The 17,860-nt window shown below is 41.1% G+C and overlaps 1 protein-coding gene across 2 annotated transcripts in view; it reads right to left on the reverse strand.

The window, feature by feature from the left end:
* ZSWIM8 (zinc finger SWIM-type containing 8) overlaps positions 1-17,860 on the reverse strand; it is a 279,619-nt gene that overhangs the window by 174,141 nt on the left and 87,618 nt on the right. For both annotated transcript variants that reach the window (XM_030203397.1, XM_030203396.1), the window contains exon 6: positions 1,672-1,753. In XM_030203397.1, the coding sequence (XP_030059257.1) occupies positions 1,672-1,753 (82 nt within the window). The remainder of the gene's footprint in view (positions 1-1,671; positions 1,754-17,860) is intronic.

Raw genomic sequence — 17,860 nt, forward strand, 5'->3', positions numbered from 1 at the left:
TCTGTTTTCTGATTATCTGTTTCATTAATAAACATTCAATCTAGCCTTAGGATAAATCTTTGATTCTATTCCACTTTATGTTTATTACCAAATGCATATTCTAATTTAATTATCACATTTCTATAGATACCTTTAGGAACTCTGAATTAGGGCAGATTAGGTAGGTAAGGACAGTTGTCAGAAAATATGTATGTGGCGGGCCATTTACCTTCAACATATTGTTGTTGAAGGTAAGCCTTTTAAATACTAGTTCTCTTCTAAAGTATATTGTTGCACGATCTGATTCACAGTTTGATATATTCTGTGTATAATTGGAAACATGACTGAAAGAAGGAGCCATCCCCTATTAGCTTAATTATGCCATTATAGCTGTTGAGGATATGAGCACCGCTTTCAATTTATTTTACCATTCATTACTGTTTAATCTTCAAGACATAGGGATACAGAGCATACTCCTATAGTGGATTTCTTCATACTAATAGGGTTTATAAGGTTCAATGACTCAGGACTGTCTTCAGCTCATACTGTTTTTCTTCAGGAGTACCCAAGGATGTATTCTCTCACCCCCACTCTTCAACCTATTTCTTGCTCCACTGGCAGGCTTGATCCAGGCTCCAGGGGCGACCGTATTTATGCATGCGGAAGACATTAACATCTGTTGTCCTTCAATGAATCTACGTCTTCACCACTAGCTGCAATAGATCAATGTCTTGACTAGTGAACCACAGACTAAAGTTGAACCCATCAAAATCTGTGGCCACTGTTTTCTCACGGTGCCACCCTCTCTCTCTCCTCTCAATGAAGATGTTCCAATCACTGTTAAAGGTTCTATAAAAAGGTACTGACAAGTATTAGAAGATCATCAATTATCTTTTCACTCAAATGGTTCTCTATTGGTTTGGAATTTTTCAGCTACACTTTGATGATTTGTACGGTTTGTCAGAAAGACTTATGGATGTTAATGCATACTTTATTGCTGAATCAACGAGACTATTGCAATCTGATTTATCAGGGTCTTCTGTTGAACAAAATCAGATGCACCCAACTGATAGAAAATACAGCCATTAATCTATTATACAGAGTGAAGAAATATAATCATGTAGTACTGCTACTTTAAGAACCCTGGCCTCCTATTTCACTGCCATTTCAGTTCATAATTTTAATCATATCTTTTAGGTGCATTCTATCAAGCAGTGAACTTATTTATTGCAAAGCTTATGTTTTCAATTTGAGTGGTTGCCAGGACCTATTGCTTTGACTATATTGGATTCTTTGCTGGCCCCCCAGATGTTGACCTAGGCAATTGCCTTAAGTCTGCTTGACTGTAATCCCTTAAAAGGTATCACACCACTGGCTAGTTGCCTGTGATGTTTTGTGTTATTTTTGGATGGCCCCCTCTCATGAAGTCCTGGGATGTGCTATACTTGTGTTGCATCTGAATGTCTTTTCTTCCCTCATTGTGTGTCTTTAAGGTTAATTTTCATCTCCTTCATCTCCCTATTATGCAGAAATTATAACCTAGCTCCCTTTTTGTGTGTCTCTTTTCCATTATTCTATGTCTTGTTCTGTATATTAATTTTTGTTTGCAAACTTCTTAAATATTGCTGATTTGTGGTAAATTAAATAAAGCAGAACCTTGAATCATCCCATACACTTTACAAAATATATTACCTGGGGCTCCACACACAGTGTTGATGGCAGTGGACTGAGAGGACAGCAGTTCATCTAGGAGGCGTTGCGCTGTGGGTAGGATCTAAACAGAAAAAAAAAATGTTCACTTGTCAAAAATGTACAGAGATGGAAAACATACTCTATGGTGGCACTTACTTCACATGGGGAAGTAACCAACTCAAAGAAATACAGCAATAGTACATTATAAAACATGTCTGAAAATGTTTTATAAGACAAGTCATTGGTTAAAAGCTGTCTGACCATCTGTACATAGTCCTGCACGAACTGAGACTTCCTTGACACTCCAAAAATGATTAGAGAACTTTATTAGTTCTGAACATTGCTTAGAAATATTTTCAAGCTAAAGTTACAGAGTACAGACAGAACTGAAAAATGAACTTACAGAAATACTGTTAGTAATATGTAATTTATCTTTAAAATCAAGCATGGTACCAGAAGATTGGAGAGTGGCCAATGTGATGCTGATTTTTTTAAAAGGTTCCAGAAGTGATCCGGGAAATTATAAACCAGTGAGCCTTACGTAGGTGCCAAGCAAAATGGTAGAGACTATTATAAAGAACAAAATTACAGAGCATATTCAAAAGCATGGATTCATGAGACAAAGCCAACATAGATTTAGTGATGGGAAATCTTGCCTCACCAATCTATTACATTTCTTTGAAGGGGTGAACAAACATGTGGATAAAGGTGAGATGGCTGATATAGTGTATCTGGATTTTCAAAAGGCATTTGACAAAGTACCTCATGAAAGACTCCAGAGGAAATTGGAGAGTCATGGGATAGGAGGTAGTGTACTATTGTAGATTAAAAACTGATTAAAAGGTAGAAAACAGAGAGTAGTATTAAATGGTCAGTATTCTCAATGGAAAAGGGTAGACAGTGGGTTTCCTCTGGGGTTTGTGCTGGGACAATTGTTTTTTAACATATTTATACATGATCTAGAGATGGGAGTAACTAGTGAGGTAATTAAATTTACCGACGACACAAAGTTATTCAAAGTTGTTAAATTACAAGAGGATTGTGAAAAATTATAAGAGGGCCTTACGAGACTGGGCATCAAAACGGCAGATGACGTTTAATGTGTGCAAGTGTAAAGTGATGCATGTGGGAAAGAGGAACCCAAACTATAGCTACGTAATGCAAGGTTCAACATTAGGAGTCACTGACCAGGAAAGGGATCTAGGCGTCATCGTTGATGATACGTTGAAACCCTCTGCTTTGTGTGCGACAGTGGCTAAGAAAGCAAATAGAATGTTAGGTATTATTAAAAAAGGAATGAAAAACAAAAATGAGAACATTATAATGCCTTTGAATCGCTCCACGGTGCAATTGCACATCGAATACTGTGTGCAATTCTGGTCAGTGCATCTCAAAAAATATATAGTGGAATTAGAAAAGGTACAGAGAAGGGCAACAAAAACGATAAAGGGGATGGGATGACTTCCCTATGAGGAAACGCTAAAGCGGCTAGGGCTCTTCAGCTTGGAGAAGAGATGGCTGAGAGGAGATATGAAAGAGGTCTATAAAATAATGAGTGGAATGGAACGGGTAGACTTGAATCGCTTGTTTACTCTTTCCAAAAATACTAGGACTAGGGGGCACGCAATGAAGCTACAAAGTAGCAAATCTAAAACGAATCAGAGAAAAACTTTCTTCACTGAACACGTAATTAAACTCTGGAATTAGTTGCCAGAGAATGTAGTAAAAGCAGTTAGAGAGCAGGGTTTTAAAAAAGGTTTGGATAGCTTCCTAAAAGAAAAGTCCATAGACCATTATTAAAATGGACTTGGAGAAAACCCACTGCTAATTTCTAGGATAAGCAGCATAAAATGTATTGCACTGTTTTGGGATCTTGCCAGGTACTTGTGACCTGGATTGGCCAAGTGCTGTTGGAAACAGGATGCTGGGCTTGATGGACCTTTGGTCTTTCCCAGTATGGCAATACTTAAGTACTTATATGTTGTGTATGCTTGAACTTAAAATTCTATATGGGATTGTTCCTCCTTATATGATCAATCTGGTTCACCTTACCTTAAGAGATAAAAGATATCCTTTTTGTAACCTGATAAAGTTAAGCTTTCCAGCAGTAAATAGGATCAAATCCTACAAATCTTTGACATCTTGTTTCTTATCAAGCTGTTATAACCTGGAACTCTCTCCCTCTATCAGTCAGAATTCTGAATAACAGTTTTTCAGAAAGGTAGTGAAAAGTATTTTATTTCAAGAGTATCTGCTATCCAAATTTATGATGAATTAGTAGTTTAGGTCTTTTGTTTTAATTCCTGGATTGTACCAGTCTTCATAACTTGTAACCGCAAAAAATTGAATAGATTAACGGCATTTTTGTTACAAAGAATGTGAATGGTGTTCTTAGCTAAGTCATGGGTGCTGAATTCGAAAATGAAATCAGTTTTTGCCTATCGGGCTCAGTTTTCTTGTGACACGCTACCCTTTTTAAAAAAAATCCTTGAAAACGCTGCATTTTGGTACCCTGCTGTGCAGGGCCACCGAGAGGGGAGGACGGGAGGACAAAATCCCCAGGGCCCAGGCCTTTAAGGGGGGCCCGGTGCCAGTCCCACCCGCCCTCTGACCGTCTGCCATCGGGCCGGCCCCTGTATTTAAATCACCGCGCGGTGTGACTCTCCCTCTCACCTCCCTGTGAGGCGGAACTCCTCCCTTCGGGTCTCCTTCCCTCCCTGTATCCCGCCCTCAGGGGAGCAGCAGTGGCGACCTCGGAGGGGGGAGGGGAGCGGCGACCTCGGGGGCGGGGCTACGGTGGGGTCGAGGCAGCCTTGTCCCGGGCCCAGCCAAGTTTCTCGGCGGCCCTGCTGCTGTGGATTAATTTAATTCAGCAGTTGTAATTGTTGGAAAAACAATTGATATACTAGGAATTACAATACAAAACCCTTAGTTTAGAAAGCCACCACCAGGAAATAAGGGAGGTTTGGCAACATTGCCCATGAGTCATGCTCGAACATGTTCAAACACGTTCTGTTGCGTCAGTTGCCACCTGTATCTCAGCATTCAGAGTTCAGTCAACAATTGCTGTTGGAAGTGACTGCTTGTAGTTCTACGTTTGTGAAGGTTTGTGTTTTGTGTCATTTCAGAAGAAATGCCTCATACCTGTGCAAATAGCCCAAATTCTTTTTGTTATATCTGTGGAGAGTTTACTCTGAAATCGCAAAAACGAAAACTTAATCCTCTTGTAAAAAAGTGTTACGAACTACATTTCGGGTGAAAGGTTGGTGAACAGGACCGCAAATGGGCTCCCCACATTTGCTGTTTGATGTGTGTTACACTCCTGACAGGCTGGTTAAAAGGAAGACGTTGCATGCCCTTTGCTGTTCCCATGATTTGGAGGGAACCAACAGATCACACAACAGACTTATTTCTGTCTGACAAAAATAGCAGGAATCACCTCGAAAACAAGGAAAACTGTGCAATATCCTACCTTACCATCTGCTGTAAGACCTGTATGTCACAATGAAGAATTGCCAGTACCAGTGCCTTCTGAGAATTTGATAGTGAGTGAAGATGAATACAGTGACGAACATGCAGAAGACAGAGAAGGGGATATGAATACCGACCCATCATTTCAGGACCTCTGTGAATCAAATGTGCCCCACTTTTTGACACAAGGGGATCTCAACGATCTTGTTCATGATTTAAATTTGTTGAAGCAACAGGCTGAGCTTTTAGGTTTGAGATTACAAGGATGGAATCTTCTTTCTTGCGATACGAAAGTGAGTGTTTTTCGTGACCGACATACTATTTTTTCTGAATATTTCTCCAAGGAAGGTGACATGGTCTTTTGTAATGATAACGAATCCGTTATGGAGACTCTTGGCCATGATTTCAATGTAAATGAGTGGCACTTGTTCATAGATTCTAGCAAAGTTAGTCTGAAAGCAGTACTTCTTCACAATGGGAACGAATTTCCTTCAGTTCCGATTGCTCATGCAGTTAACCTGAAGGAGACATATGAGAACTTCAGCCGAGGCAAAGTACCACAGGAAATCAGGAAGGAAATCTTTTTAGGTATGTTTCTTCACTTCTCTTTACTCTTATGTTGCTTATATCTTTGATTTCTTTGTGAACTGACAGGTTTTTTTGGAACTCTTGTAGCAGAAGCGTGTCATTTTGCCAGATACATATAATAGTTACATACGCCGACACAAGCATTTACAAAAACCATTATCACATGAAAACTGAGGCTGATACAGAAATTCTGAAATGAGATGTGGATTCAGGGAAGAATTATCTTCCAGAAAATGTATGTTTTGTTCTTGTTACAGAAAAAAAGGTTTTTTTTGTAGACCAGTGTTGCAGTCTATAAGAACTGAAGTGTAATGTTATCTTATATCCATCAAGAGCACCAAAGGATCATTTTTGCCTCAGCAAAACCTTCCCATAGGGGGTCTATGCCTGTAATTTGCATATTAATACAAAGTAAAAGTAAAATTAAGCCTGACTAAAAATGTTAAAAATAAGAGCCATTAAAAGTTTAAAAATTAATATAAAACCATAACAGATGTCCAAAGCATATACACCATAATTAAATTAGTTTTAAATGAAATATATTTTTCTCATCCAGGGGCCCTTTTACGAAGTAGCAGTAAACCCAGCACAGGCTTACCGCTCGTTAAAAGGGAAGTACCGCAGGGCTACTGCAGCAACCCGGCGGTAGTTCCCTCCTCCAGCACACATCATTTCTGGCGCTGCAAACATATTTCAATTTTTGCAGCACTGGTGTGTGCTCGACGATAACTGAGCAGTGCCACACGCTGCACAGTTACTGCTGGATTACTGCGGTAGCCCTTACCACCACCACCCCTTCCCCCAAAAAATGGCCGCCCGGACATTTCTTTAAGAAAAGGGAAACCTGCCTTTTACCCACTACAGTAAAAGGGAGCTTCGGCGCAGGTCAAAAACATGCACCGACGCCAGCACAGGCCCCCTTTTGCTGCAGCTTTTTAAAAGGATCCCCCAACGAAAATTGCTAAAATAAAATCAGCCAATTCGAAAAACGGGTCACTCTTACCTTGAGATCCTCAGAGAAACAAATTATTTTTAAAGTAAAAACTAATTAATTTTATTAAATGTAATAATGCATATAGCCACTTTTATCTGAGGTCTGTAAATTCTATGAATGGCAGCCCTGCCACACAAAGGATTATCATCAAGAGACCTGTACCAACTGGTTTTATCAACTTGGAATAATACTGTCTTCTCTTATGTAGCACCTTTCCACGTTGAAAAAAATAATATGGTGTTCTACATATTTAGGTTGGTATGTTCTTATTTTAGTAGTGCCATGAAATGCTTAGCCACCTGCCTGGGGCTACCCTGTGGCCACTTAGAGGATCTATCCCCAGCACAGCTCAGGTCCGCCTGCACCTGCTATTTGTGCTCTACACTAGCACCCTCCTCCCACCGACTGGGTCCCAACCGCCTCTGGGTAAGTCTCCCACTCTCAAATTATACCCAGTGATTCCTAAGTTACTGGGGCCACACTCCTCAGTGATACCACAGTTCCTAGAAAGCACACACAAACCCAACACAAAAACCACCAGGATTCTTAATCAGTCCAGACAAGCAGAGGTAATAAACTAAAAATGTTTACTGTCATGAAAAATGAACAGAAAAGGTGCAATCAGCAAACAATAACAGGTAACTGAAATATGGATAAATTATAACACTATCTAAACATTTGTTTACTATCTAAATAGTACCTGAGACATATAGCTGCTTACAGGTTATCAAATATAACCGTTCACAGTGTGCAGGCAAAATCCACAGAACTGAAACCGAACATGTGGCCCTGTCCCTGCTGCAAGATCACCCCCCCAAACCAGCCTCTCTCCCTCATATGCCCACCAACTCCTCCCACCCTCTCAGGGCCTACCTTCAAAAGGCCTTGGTGGTTTAGTGGCTTCTTCGGGGCAGGAGCACCCCATGTTACTCCTGCCCCCAGTGGTTCAGTGTTCAAAATGGCAGCCATGACTTGGTGCAGCAGTCTCATGAGACTGCTGCTGGAAGTCGTGGCAACCATTTTGAACACACAGTCACTGGAGGCAGGATCAATGCAGGATGCTCCTGCCCCTAAGAAGCCACTAGACCACCAGGGCCTTTAGAAGATAGGCCCGGGAAGGGCCCACAGGGAGGGAGATGTTTTCTCTCAGGGGATGGGGCGGGCTTGTGGCAGCAGGGCCACTTTCTTCAGGTTCAACCAAAGAAACTCAAACCCAAAACCTGGGTCAGTTTCAGTGACTAATTCAAAATGGAAATTCGATCAGCCTCTGTATGAAAATACAGTAAGCACTGGCCCTCTGAATTTGATCAGCACTATTATTGTTCTATTGTGCAAACAATTAAAGAATATGTTAAACAGTGGCCCTAGTATAGATTTTTATTTATTAAAAAAAAATTTATATATTGCCTTTTATTGAGTTCTCAGTGGCTTACAGTTTAATAATGTTCTGATCTCAGAAAAAATGTTTGTCTTAGAAAGCCAGTTATAAACTGGGGAATTCTATAAATTAGGCACTAAAATTTACACATGCGTTATGTGCGCAAATGTTTAGAATACTGGCACATAAGCTAGTATATGTTGATATTCTACCTAAGTACTATTCTGTAAATAAGCACCTATCTTGCATAATATGGATGGGACATAGGTGGGGGTTCCCATTTACACATGTAACTTAACAGAATACTGTTATGTGCTCAATAACAGACATTAAGAGTGGGTGCCTACAGTTTGCAGATACCAGGTTATGCTAGTATTCTATAACAGAACCTAGGTATCCTGGTTCCATTATAGAATTGGCTACTATTGCACGGCCTCTGAGCACCTTAATGGAGGAATTCAGTTACAGAATTGTCACCAAAATATATTAAGTTAGTCTAATAAAAAGAGTTATTTTGTATTTTCCCTTCTTTAGGGCATATAATAAAAAGGGCATACCACACATAAAAAGAACTACATCATGACATTAATTCTCCCTTCTAAAATCTTAACTTCGTCTCAAGGAACAGATCATCTCGGGTTAATGTAAAGTACCTTCAATACATTCCTGTACATGGTAATCAGACAGCTAGATTTACTTCAGAAACTCATTTGAGCTTGTGAAACTAGAAAAATGTCATTTTGCAAGTCCTCAAATTTCTCTGCCATTTTAATGAATAATTTTGTCTCATCTGCATATTTAAATCACCCCAGTCGCCTCTCCTATTTCCAGATCATTTATAATGATATTCAACAGCACAGTACAGACCCTCAGGACATTCCACTACTGACATATCTATGCAGAAAACAACATTTAGCCCTGCTCGGCATCCTGTCTTTTAGCCAGTTTATAGTCCACAAAAGAGCATGGCCTCCTATCCCATGGCACTTGTTACCTAAGAAATCTCTCATGAAGGTCTTTGACAAAGGCTTTCTGAATATCCAAAAATAGTTTACCAACCAGCTCATTATTTCCTTTCTTTGTTTACACCTTGAAAAAAAAAAGTCTAATAAAATTGGTAAGGCAAAATTTGCCTTTGCTGAACCTATGCTGATTCATTCCCATTAAGCAGTGCTTATCTGCACAGTCAGTTATTTTGTTTTTCCATATAGTTTCAACTATTTTGCCTGTCACAGATGACAAAGTTCACCAGTCTGTGGTTTCCAGGATCACCCAGAATCATTTTTAGAAACTGGTTTTAAAATGGTCATCCTCTAGTCCGCAGGAATCGTACCCATTTTAAATGGCAGGATATAAATTACTAGTAACAGCTTAGCAATTTCATGTTTGAGCTATTTCAGGACTCTGGGATGAATACCATCCAATTCCATTAATTTGTTCCTATTGAGTTTAATTGTATGTATTAAATCTTTCATGATTTACAGTGATGTGTTTCTGTTGCTCCAAGTCATCAAAAAGTATAGGTATGAGGAGGAAGTGACGTCACAGAACTAGATGGCCGCTTGAGTCCGTAGCTCTGGCGCTTTCCTACTCTTAAAAAGATATATCTGTTAACATCCTCCCTGGTTCCTTGTCTCCTGCACATCGTTTGATCAGTGAGTGGCTATAGCTTGTTGAGCTAGCGCTATGTTGGTGGTTCAGAAGGAGGGTGAGTGCCATTCTGCTAGTAAGTCTGGCAAGGGCACGCGGCACCACTCGGATTCCGCTATGTCTTTAACTGATACCTACCAAGTGCCTTCCAATTGGGGGCTTTTGAAGGATTTAGCGAAGTGCCTCACCGAGATTCATGAAGAGAGAAAATCATCTAAGGAGGAAATTCTAGAGCGTATGGACGCTTTTAGCGCTGACTTGCGTGAGCTGGGAAGCAGTGTGGAGGGGCCGGAGGTGCGTGTGGATGACCAAGCTGAGCAGATAAGTGGTGCGGAATCTCGTTTAACCAAGCTTTTGGCTCACTATGAAGACCTGCAATATAAAGTGGACTATCTGGAAAACTGGGGGCGCCAAAACAATCTCCGCCTCTGAGGGGTCCCTGAGTCGGGAGAAAAAGGGGATGTTGCAACTATTATGAAGGTGGTATGTGGAAAACTGCTGGGTACGGCGGTTGAATCTGGGGACATTGTAATTGAAAGAGCGCACAGAGTGCTGGGGAAGCTGGAGGATAATCATCCCTGTGACACTGTAGTTTGTTTTGCTTCCCTTCCACTTAAAAAAAACAAGTGATGCAGCGCGCATGCGCCAGGTATCCCATGTGGATTACGAGGCCAAAGTAATAGTGTACCAAGATCTGTCGCAGTATACGCTGTCCCAGAGGCATGCAATGAAACCTGCACTGGACATTTTGATTAAAAGATTCCCTATCGCTGGGCTTTCCCTTTTGCCCTATGTTTTACTGAGGGAGGGAAATTGCATCAGGCTCGTCTTCTTTCAGAGGTCTGGAGGATCCTGCATGGCGTTGGTTTGACGATGCATGAGGCACCACCTGTTGACCTAATTCACTCTGCTAGGGCTAAGCTTCAAAAATGGAAGCGTGTCACCAACAAAAGCCAAGAATGATTCGGTAGCTACTTGATTCACTTGGGTGGACTTGTTACACACTATTGTTTTTCAATCCTTGGGTTCTGTGCATAGCAGAAATTACTTGATGTGCATGATGTGTAAGGTTGATGGCTAGATACAGAGTCGGGGTTGTGGGGTGGGGTGTTGTTGGGTTTTTTTGTTTGTTTTTTTTTCTCTTCTCGACAATGGTGAGTGGACTGTGTGTGAATGTGTGGGGAAGTGTTGGTGGGGTCTTGAGTGGTGTTCTGGTTGTTGTGGGGTTCTTTCTCCAATATTCCCAAACAGTTGTCCTTGTTGATATCTGTTTGGTGGTGGATGGGTGGGGAGGGGAGGGTTGTGTGCTTACTCCTGCTTTAGGAGGGTCTATGTTGAATATGCTGCAGTTGGTTCTCATGTTTCTCCTGATAAGTCGATGGCTGTGGACTTGAAGTTTCTGTCTTTCAATATTAAGGGCTTGAACTCACCTCAAAAACGCCAAAAGCTATTTAAAGAACTCTTGCACTTTAAACCGCATGTAGTTTTTTTTGCAGGAAATGCACTTTAAAAGGGAACACGAGAGGCTCCTTTCACATCCTTGTTATCCACGTCTTCTGCGCCTCTGCTGTTGATGCTTCCAAGAAGCGTAGGGTTGCTATTTTGATTCATTCTTCATTGCAGATACAGGTTGCGAGCACCAAGAAGGACCCTGACAGTAGATTTTTGATTCTGAACCTGATGCTGGACAACTTGGCATTTACGTTATCCTCAGTATATGCACCTAATGAATCCCAGGAGAGCTTTTTTTGGCAGGCTTGATAAGGTTTTTTTGTCCTGTTCACATGGTAAGATTATGGTGGGAGGGGACTTCAATGCCACATTTCATCCTACCTTGGATAAATCGGATAGAGTGTCTACTGTGGACGTCAGGGTTTCCAAGGCATTGGTGAGCCTTGCCCGTAACCTTGAAGTCTGCGACTTGTGGAGGGTATCCTATCCGACGAGTTGTAATTACTCCTTTTACTCTTATTCTCATGATACCTACTCGCAGATCGACCACGTTTTAGTTGACATCTCCCTGATATAGGCTGGATGCACAGTGGGCATTGGTCCTATAACGGTTTCTGATCATGCTCCTGTCTGGGTTCAGGTTCCTTCGATTCGTGAAGAAGATAGAGACAGGAAATGAACACTGAACACTAGCTTGTTGCGAGAGAAGGAAGACCTACTGGGCTACAGGTCTGTACTTTGTGAATACTTGGACTTAAATTTGAAATCTGGTTCTTCCCTGGGTGTTGTTTGGGATGCCCTTAAGGCAGTTACCAGAGGCTATTTTGTGCAGAAGGCCAGCTTGTGTGCTCGTACCCAGCGAAAGGAGGTGGACACGTGTCTTTCTCAACTGGAATCGTTAAGCAGGAACACAAATCCACTCATTCTGCACGTGTACTGCGAGAAATTCAATCCCTTCGACTACGGTTGGACCATATATAGTCTGAACAACTGCAATTTTACAGGGGTCAACAACAGACCTGTTACGTACATAGCAATAAACCAGGGCATTCCTTTGCCCTTAAATTACGCCATCAGTGGGTAGACCGTACGATCCTTAAAGTGAATGACGGTCACAGTACCTATTTAACTAAATCTTCACTGATCCACCAGGGGTTTCAAGGGTTCTATCAGTCTTTGAATACCTCAAATCCGTTGATTCGGTCTGAGACGATCGGAGATTTCTTGTTGGCTCACCTGCCTCCTCGCCTGACTGAGGATCAAATCGTGGCTTTGGTCAGGCCAATTCTGGCAGACAAGGTACGCAGGGTTATAAAGGAGCTCCCTGTGTGGAAATCCCCTGGCCTGGATGGTCTGCCTAATGATTTTTACAAACCTTTCGTGGGAAAGCTGGCACCCTTGTTGGCGGATCTTCTCAAGGGGGTTATGGCTGGAGAGGACCTGCCTCCATCATTGATGGATGAATGGATTGCGATAATACTTAAACCAGGTAAGGATAAATCTGAATGTGCATCATATCGACCCATCTCCATACTAAACGCTGATGTTAAGATATTAGCTAAGGTCCTTTCTAACAGGCTAGCTGAAGTGTTGCTGGATCTGATACACCGGACCAAGTGGGATTTGTCCCCCACAGACAGGCCATGGATAATGTTCGACGTATAACTAACTTGCTCCATGTAACTCGCACAGATAGGATCTCGGTTTGCCTTCTAGGTTTGGACACTGAAAAGGCTTTAGACCGTGTTCATTGGCCGTTTATGCTTAAGGTGTTGGAGGTTATGGGGTTTGGCTCAGACTTTAGAGGACGGATTCAAGCTCTGTATGCCTTGCCTCGAGCTTGTGTCTATGTTAATGGGAGCAACTCCCCTATGTTTTCTCTTACCAAAGGCACACGTCAGGGGTGTCCCCTTTCGTCGATGTTATTTGCCTTAGTTATGGAGGCCCTTGCCATAGCAATACGTGCTGATCCGAGTATTACAGGCATCACGGTGGGCGGTCGAAAATATAAATTAGCCTTATTCGCGGACGATGTCCTGCTCTCCTTGACCAAACCTTTGATCTCACTGCCTAATCTTGTGAAACTTTTGAGTGAATATTATTCGGCTTCTGGTTTCAAACTTAATATGACCAAATGCAAATTTTTGGCAATTACTCTGAGCGCCATTAAAGACTCTTTTTCCTTTCGACGGGTTACTAATTGAATTAGGTAACTGGGGGTTATGTTAACCCCTACATTCTCCGACTTGTTCTCTGCTAACAATCCCCCTCGTCTGCGGGACCTCTATACGGATATAGAGGCTTGGGGATGATATGAGCTGTCCTGGTTCGGTAGAATTGCTACATTGAAGATGAACATTTTGCCTCGCCTGATATACTTTTTCAAAGTCCTCCCTATCCGACTGGTACGGTTTGTTTTTTTTTAATCTGGAGTGCAGGATCGTCTAATTCGCTTTATTTGGGGTAATAAGTATCCTCGCCTGCCCTGGTCCTTATTATATCAGGATCAGAAGAAGGGAGGTCTTGGGGCCCCAAATGTTGTTTGGTATTACAAAGCTGCTCAAGCCCGTGCTGCGCTTGAATGGTTTCAGGCTCACCATCAGAAAACCTGGGTTCAGTTGGAACAATCTTCCATGGGGCCTCGTCCCCTTTGTCACCTTATGTGGCTTCCACGTAAATATTGAAATTTGCAAGAGGGCACCAGCCCCTCGGTTCACACCACTTTTTGTTATTGGGATGGGATGTTTCCTAAGCCTGACCTACTTTTATCTAAGTTGTCACCTATAGCGAATAACCCACTTTTTTCTCCCGGCTTGGGTCCGGGACCTTTTGCACGTTGGACTTCTTTTGGGCTTGCAACCTGGGGTCAGCTGTTTGATGAGGACCTGATCTCATTTTCTGCGCTAGCTGAAGATTATCCTGTTTTACCAAATAAGATTTTTGCTTACACTCAGCTGCGGTACTTCCTTTCCTCTGCTGAGATTAAAGAAAGGATCCTGCGGGAAGAATCTTTTCTTGAGGATTTTTGTGAGAATTCTAGAGGTACAAGAGGTCTGATATCTTGTCTTTATAAACACCAAAGAAAACGGTTAAGCTATAAAGCGTTGCATCATCAGCACTGGCACCAGGAACTTGGAGTGGTGATTGGGGATGATGACTGGAACCTCATTGAAAATGCTCTCCCTAAGATCGCGATCTTTGTTCCCTTTAAAGAAAATGCGGTCAAGGTATTATACAGATGGTACCTTACCCCTATCCATCTCCATCATATGCTTCCTGCTGTTTCTCCTTTGTGCTGGTGGGGGTGTGGGCAAAGTGGTACATGGGTCACATTAGGTAGTCTTGTATCAAAGTGCGAGCCCACTGGAAGTCTATTCAGTACAAACTACAACAGTGGCTGGGAGGCCAAATAAGTGGTCCCCGGAATTCTTTTTATTTCCCAAGAAACCGCCAGGCTTTTCCAAATCCCAAGCCCTGTTGGTGAGGCATGCAATGTCGGCCGCTAGGGTGATCCTGGTTGCACGCTGGAAATCTCATACAGCTCCTTCTATTGTTATGTGGTTGAATAAACTTTGGTACATCTGTGAAATGGAACAACTTTGGGCTATACGTTGCCATACTCTGCCTAAGTGGGAAGCCATATGGGCTCCTTTTTTGAGCAAGTGTACGTGTTAAAGCTTAAAAGTGGAGTAGTGGTTTGGTTTCCTCCCCCCCCCTATTTCTTTTGAGCCGACGGGGGGGGGGGGGGGGGGGGGGTTGCAGAGGTGGCGCTGGGTTCGGCAGGGTTTCTGGGGTAATGGGAGTTAAGGGGGGGTACTTACTTTTAAAAGAAACAATCTCTTTCCTATAAAAACTGGAAGTATATGTGTGCTTGTTAATCACTTTCATGTTATTGAGATTACACTAATGTTGCAAGTTGATTTTAGCAGCTGGGGGGCAAGCTGGGCTTGGTAAGAGAATCTGTAAATTGTGCCCTGGGTTGTATGTTCTACACTGTTGTAATGCTTAGTACTTAATAAAGACTTCTAAAAAAAAAAAAAAAGTATAGGTATGACCTCAACATCCTCTTCTGTGAAGACTAAGCAAAAAAAATTAAGATTTCTTTGTCTATTGGTCATCCAGCAGTCCCAACACATTCCCTCATGGGTTTTCTGCTTTTGGTGTAGTTGAAAAATTATTAACAGCTCTTGCCTCTACAGCTAGCTTATTTTCAAAGTCTCTCTTGGCCTGCCTTATTACTGTTTTATATCCAACTAGCCAGTGTTTGTGCTTATTCCTATTTTCTTCATTAAGGTCTGATTTCTATTTTCTGAAAGATGCCCTTTTGACTTTCACTGCCTCTTCCACCTCTCTGTTCGACCACATGGGCTCTCATTTGACTTTCTTTTGACTCTTTTCAATATGTGGAATATATTTTACTAGGCTTCCAAAAATGTATTTTTAAATAATGTCCACACATCATGTAAACTTGACCATGACAAATGGTCCTTTAAGGAGATGCTGCTATCTCAATCAAAACTATACCAGGATAAAAGTAGTTTTACAATTCATGAATGTGTAATCCATATCTCATTTTAATTGCATTGTCAAGCAAACCATGGTTCCATTAAAAAGTACATTGATTTTAAATAGCATGGAAGGATGAGAAACCTTATACAATCTTTTCTACTTAGACGACCTTTGAGACAATTACAATGTCTCTCTTATAACCACAAATATTGTGATGCTCTATGCAGATTACACAAAGAGACTAGGTATACCCTAGGACGAACATTGTGAAAATAGTGATAACCATCGATGCTTAAACTAGAGAGGTATTTTTGAATAAATTTATCTGCATTTTCAGAAATTCTTAGTTTTTTCATAATCCAATTTAAATCGGAAGTGTTTGCCAGGTGACGGCTGCTTGATAAGCAAAAGCATGCTGAAAAAAGTTCTGAGCACAAAGTCTAGGGTCAGGAAAATGCAAAAGCAGTGTTTCATAAAGCCTCTGACCTATTGCCTTTAGGAAGGCAGATCATATCATATCTAACAGAAAGAGGGGAGCCTTCCATAAATTGTATTGAATATCATTGTACATAGTTTGAATTGATAGAGGGGAGCCCTTCCATAAATTATATTAAATATCATTGTACATAGTTTGTATCTGCACCTCTATGGGTAACCAATGAAGCTCTTTAAACATCGGGGTGACAGTCATATTTATACGCCAAATACTGCTGTCGAGTTATAATTTATTTGCAATCCTTTAAGATGATATTTTAATAGTTTAAAATAATTGATATACCACCCTATCTTGTCAAACAAGACAGAGTGGTTTACAATAAAAATAATTAAGGACAGAAAAGAACGCCAATTAAAATAGGAAGGAAGCTTACAAACAGAATCCAATCATCATCCATACATACTAACTCACAAACTTACAGGATAACTACCCAGGACACAAACAGGCATCACCGTCCCAAAAATTTTGAAAAAAAAAACAATTTCAATTATGACTTTAAAAGATTTATAAGACTGCTCCAACCGAATCCTCTGTAGGATCCAATTCCACTAAGAGGCTTACCAAAAAAAACCCACACTCCCTAGTGGAGGATAATTGAGCTTGTGTCTGAGGTGGGAGCACTAACAATGCTGCATCCTTAGATCTTAAAACCCTAGAAGGAACATAAGGCTGTAACAAAGCAGACAAGAAACCAGGCTTCCCCGTAAATAGCACCCGATGCACAACAGTTTTTTTTTTATTTTTAATCATTTATAATTTTTTCATTTTACAAGGATCACTTGCAAAACAGTAAAACAGAGATGATTGTACATTAAAACAATATTAGAAGAAAACAATCTCAACAAGATAAATGGATTTTATACAATCTTTCTCTTTCTTAGACCACAAAATAAATAGGGAGAGTGAAACAAGACAAGGAGATCAATTTAAACAGCAGCAAACAAAGAAAACATGGTATTAACCCAATTATCCCCAGTTATTATTATTTATCTAAATCATTATTCCACATTGATCATCTGGTTGGTTTCTTCAAGACCATAACGGTGCATAGTCCATCAATTTCATTGGAAACATACTTATTGTCCAATATTAGTGAAAGTAATACACCTGATTTCATTTTTTTCCCCTTTTAAAACCAGAAATTGTTTAACAATACAAACCCTTGAATCTCCAATCGATGCACAACAGTTAACACCTTAAACGCTGGCCTAAACTCCAGCAGAAGCTGGTGATATTTAACATAGAGTGGGCTCGCATGATCTCTCATGGTCAAACCCCTAAGAGCCTGATCCCAGCATTCTGAACTGTATGCAAACGTCTTAAACCATAACAGGATGAACCCATATAGACCACATTGCCATAGTCTAATTTTGAAACCAACAGAGAATGTAAAAATGTATGCAATGCAGCAAAGTAGGGACGCACAGCTCAATCTCAAAAAAGAAAACCCTGATCACACCACACATGAAACCTGTCACTCAAACCTCAACCCAAAGTCAATCCATACCCTCAAACACTGGGACAAGTCAGAAATCTGCACCTTACTTTGTAGAAATGGCGGTAATATAGTAGAGAAAGGCAAATGCCCAGCCCAACAACATGCTGTGGTCTTCCCCACATTCAAAATTAACCAGTTCTAGGTCATCCAACC

Source organism: Microcaecilia unicolor, chromosome 5, assembly GCF_901765095.1.
Source record: "Microcaecilia unicolor chromosome 5, aMicUni1.1, whole genome shotgun sequence".
NCBI lineage: Eukaryota > Metazoa > Chordata > Amphibia > Gymnophiona > Siphonopidae > Microcaecilia > Microcaecilia unicolor.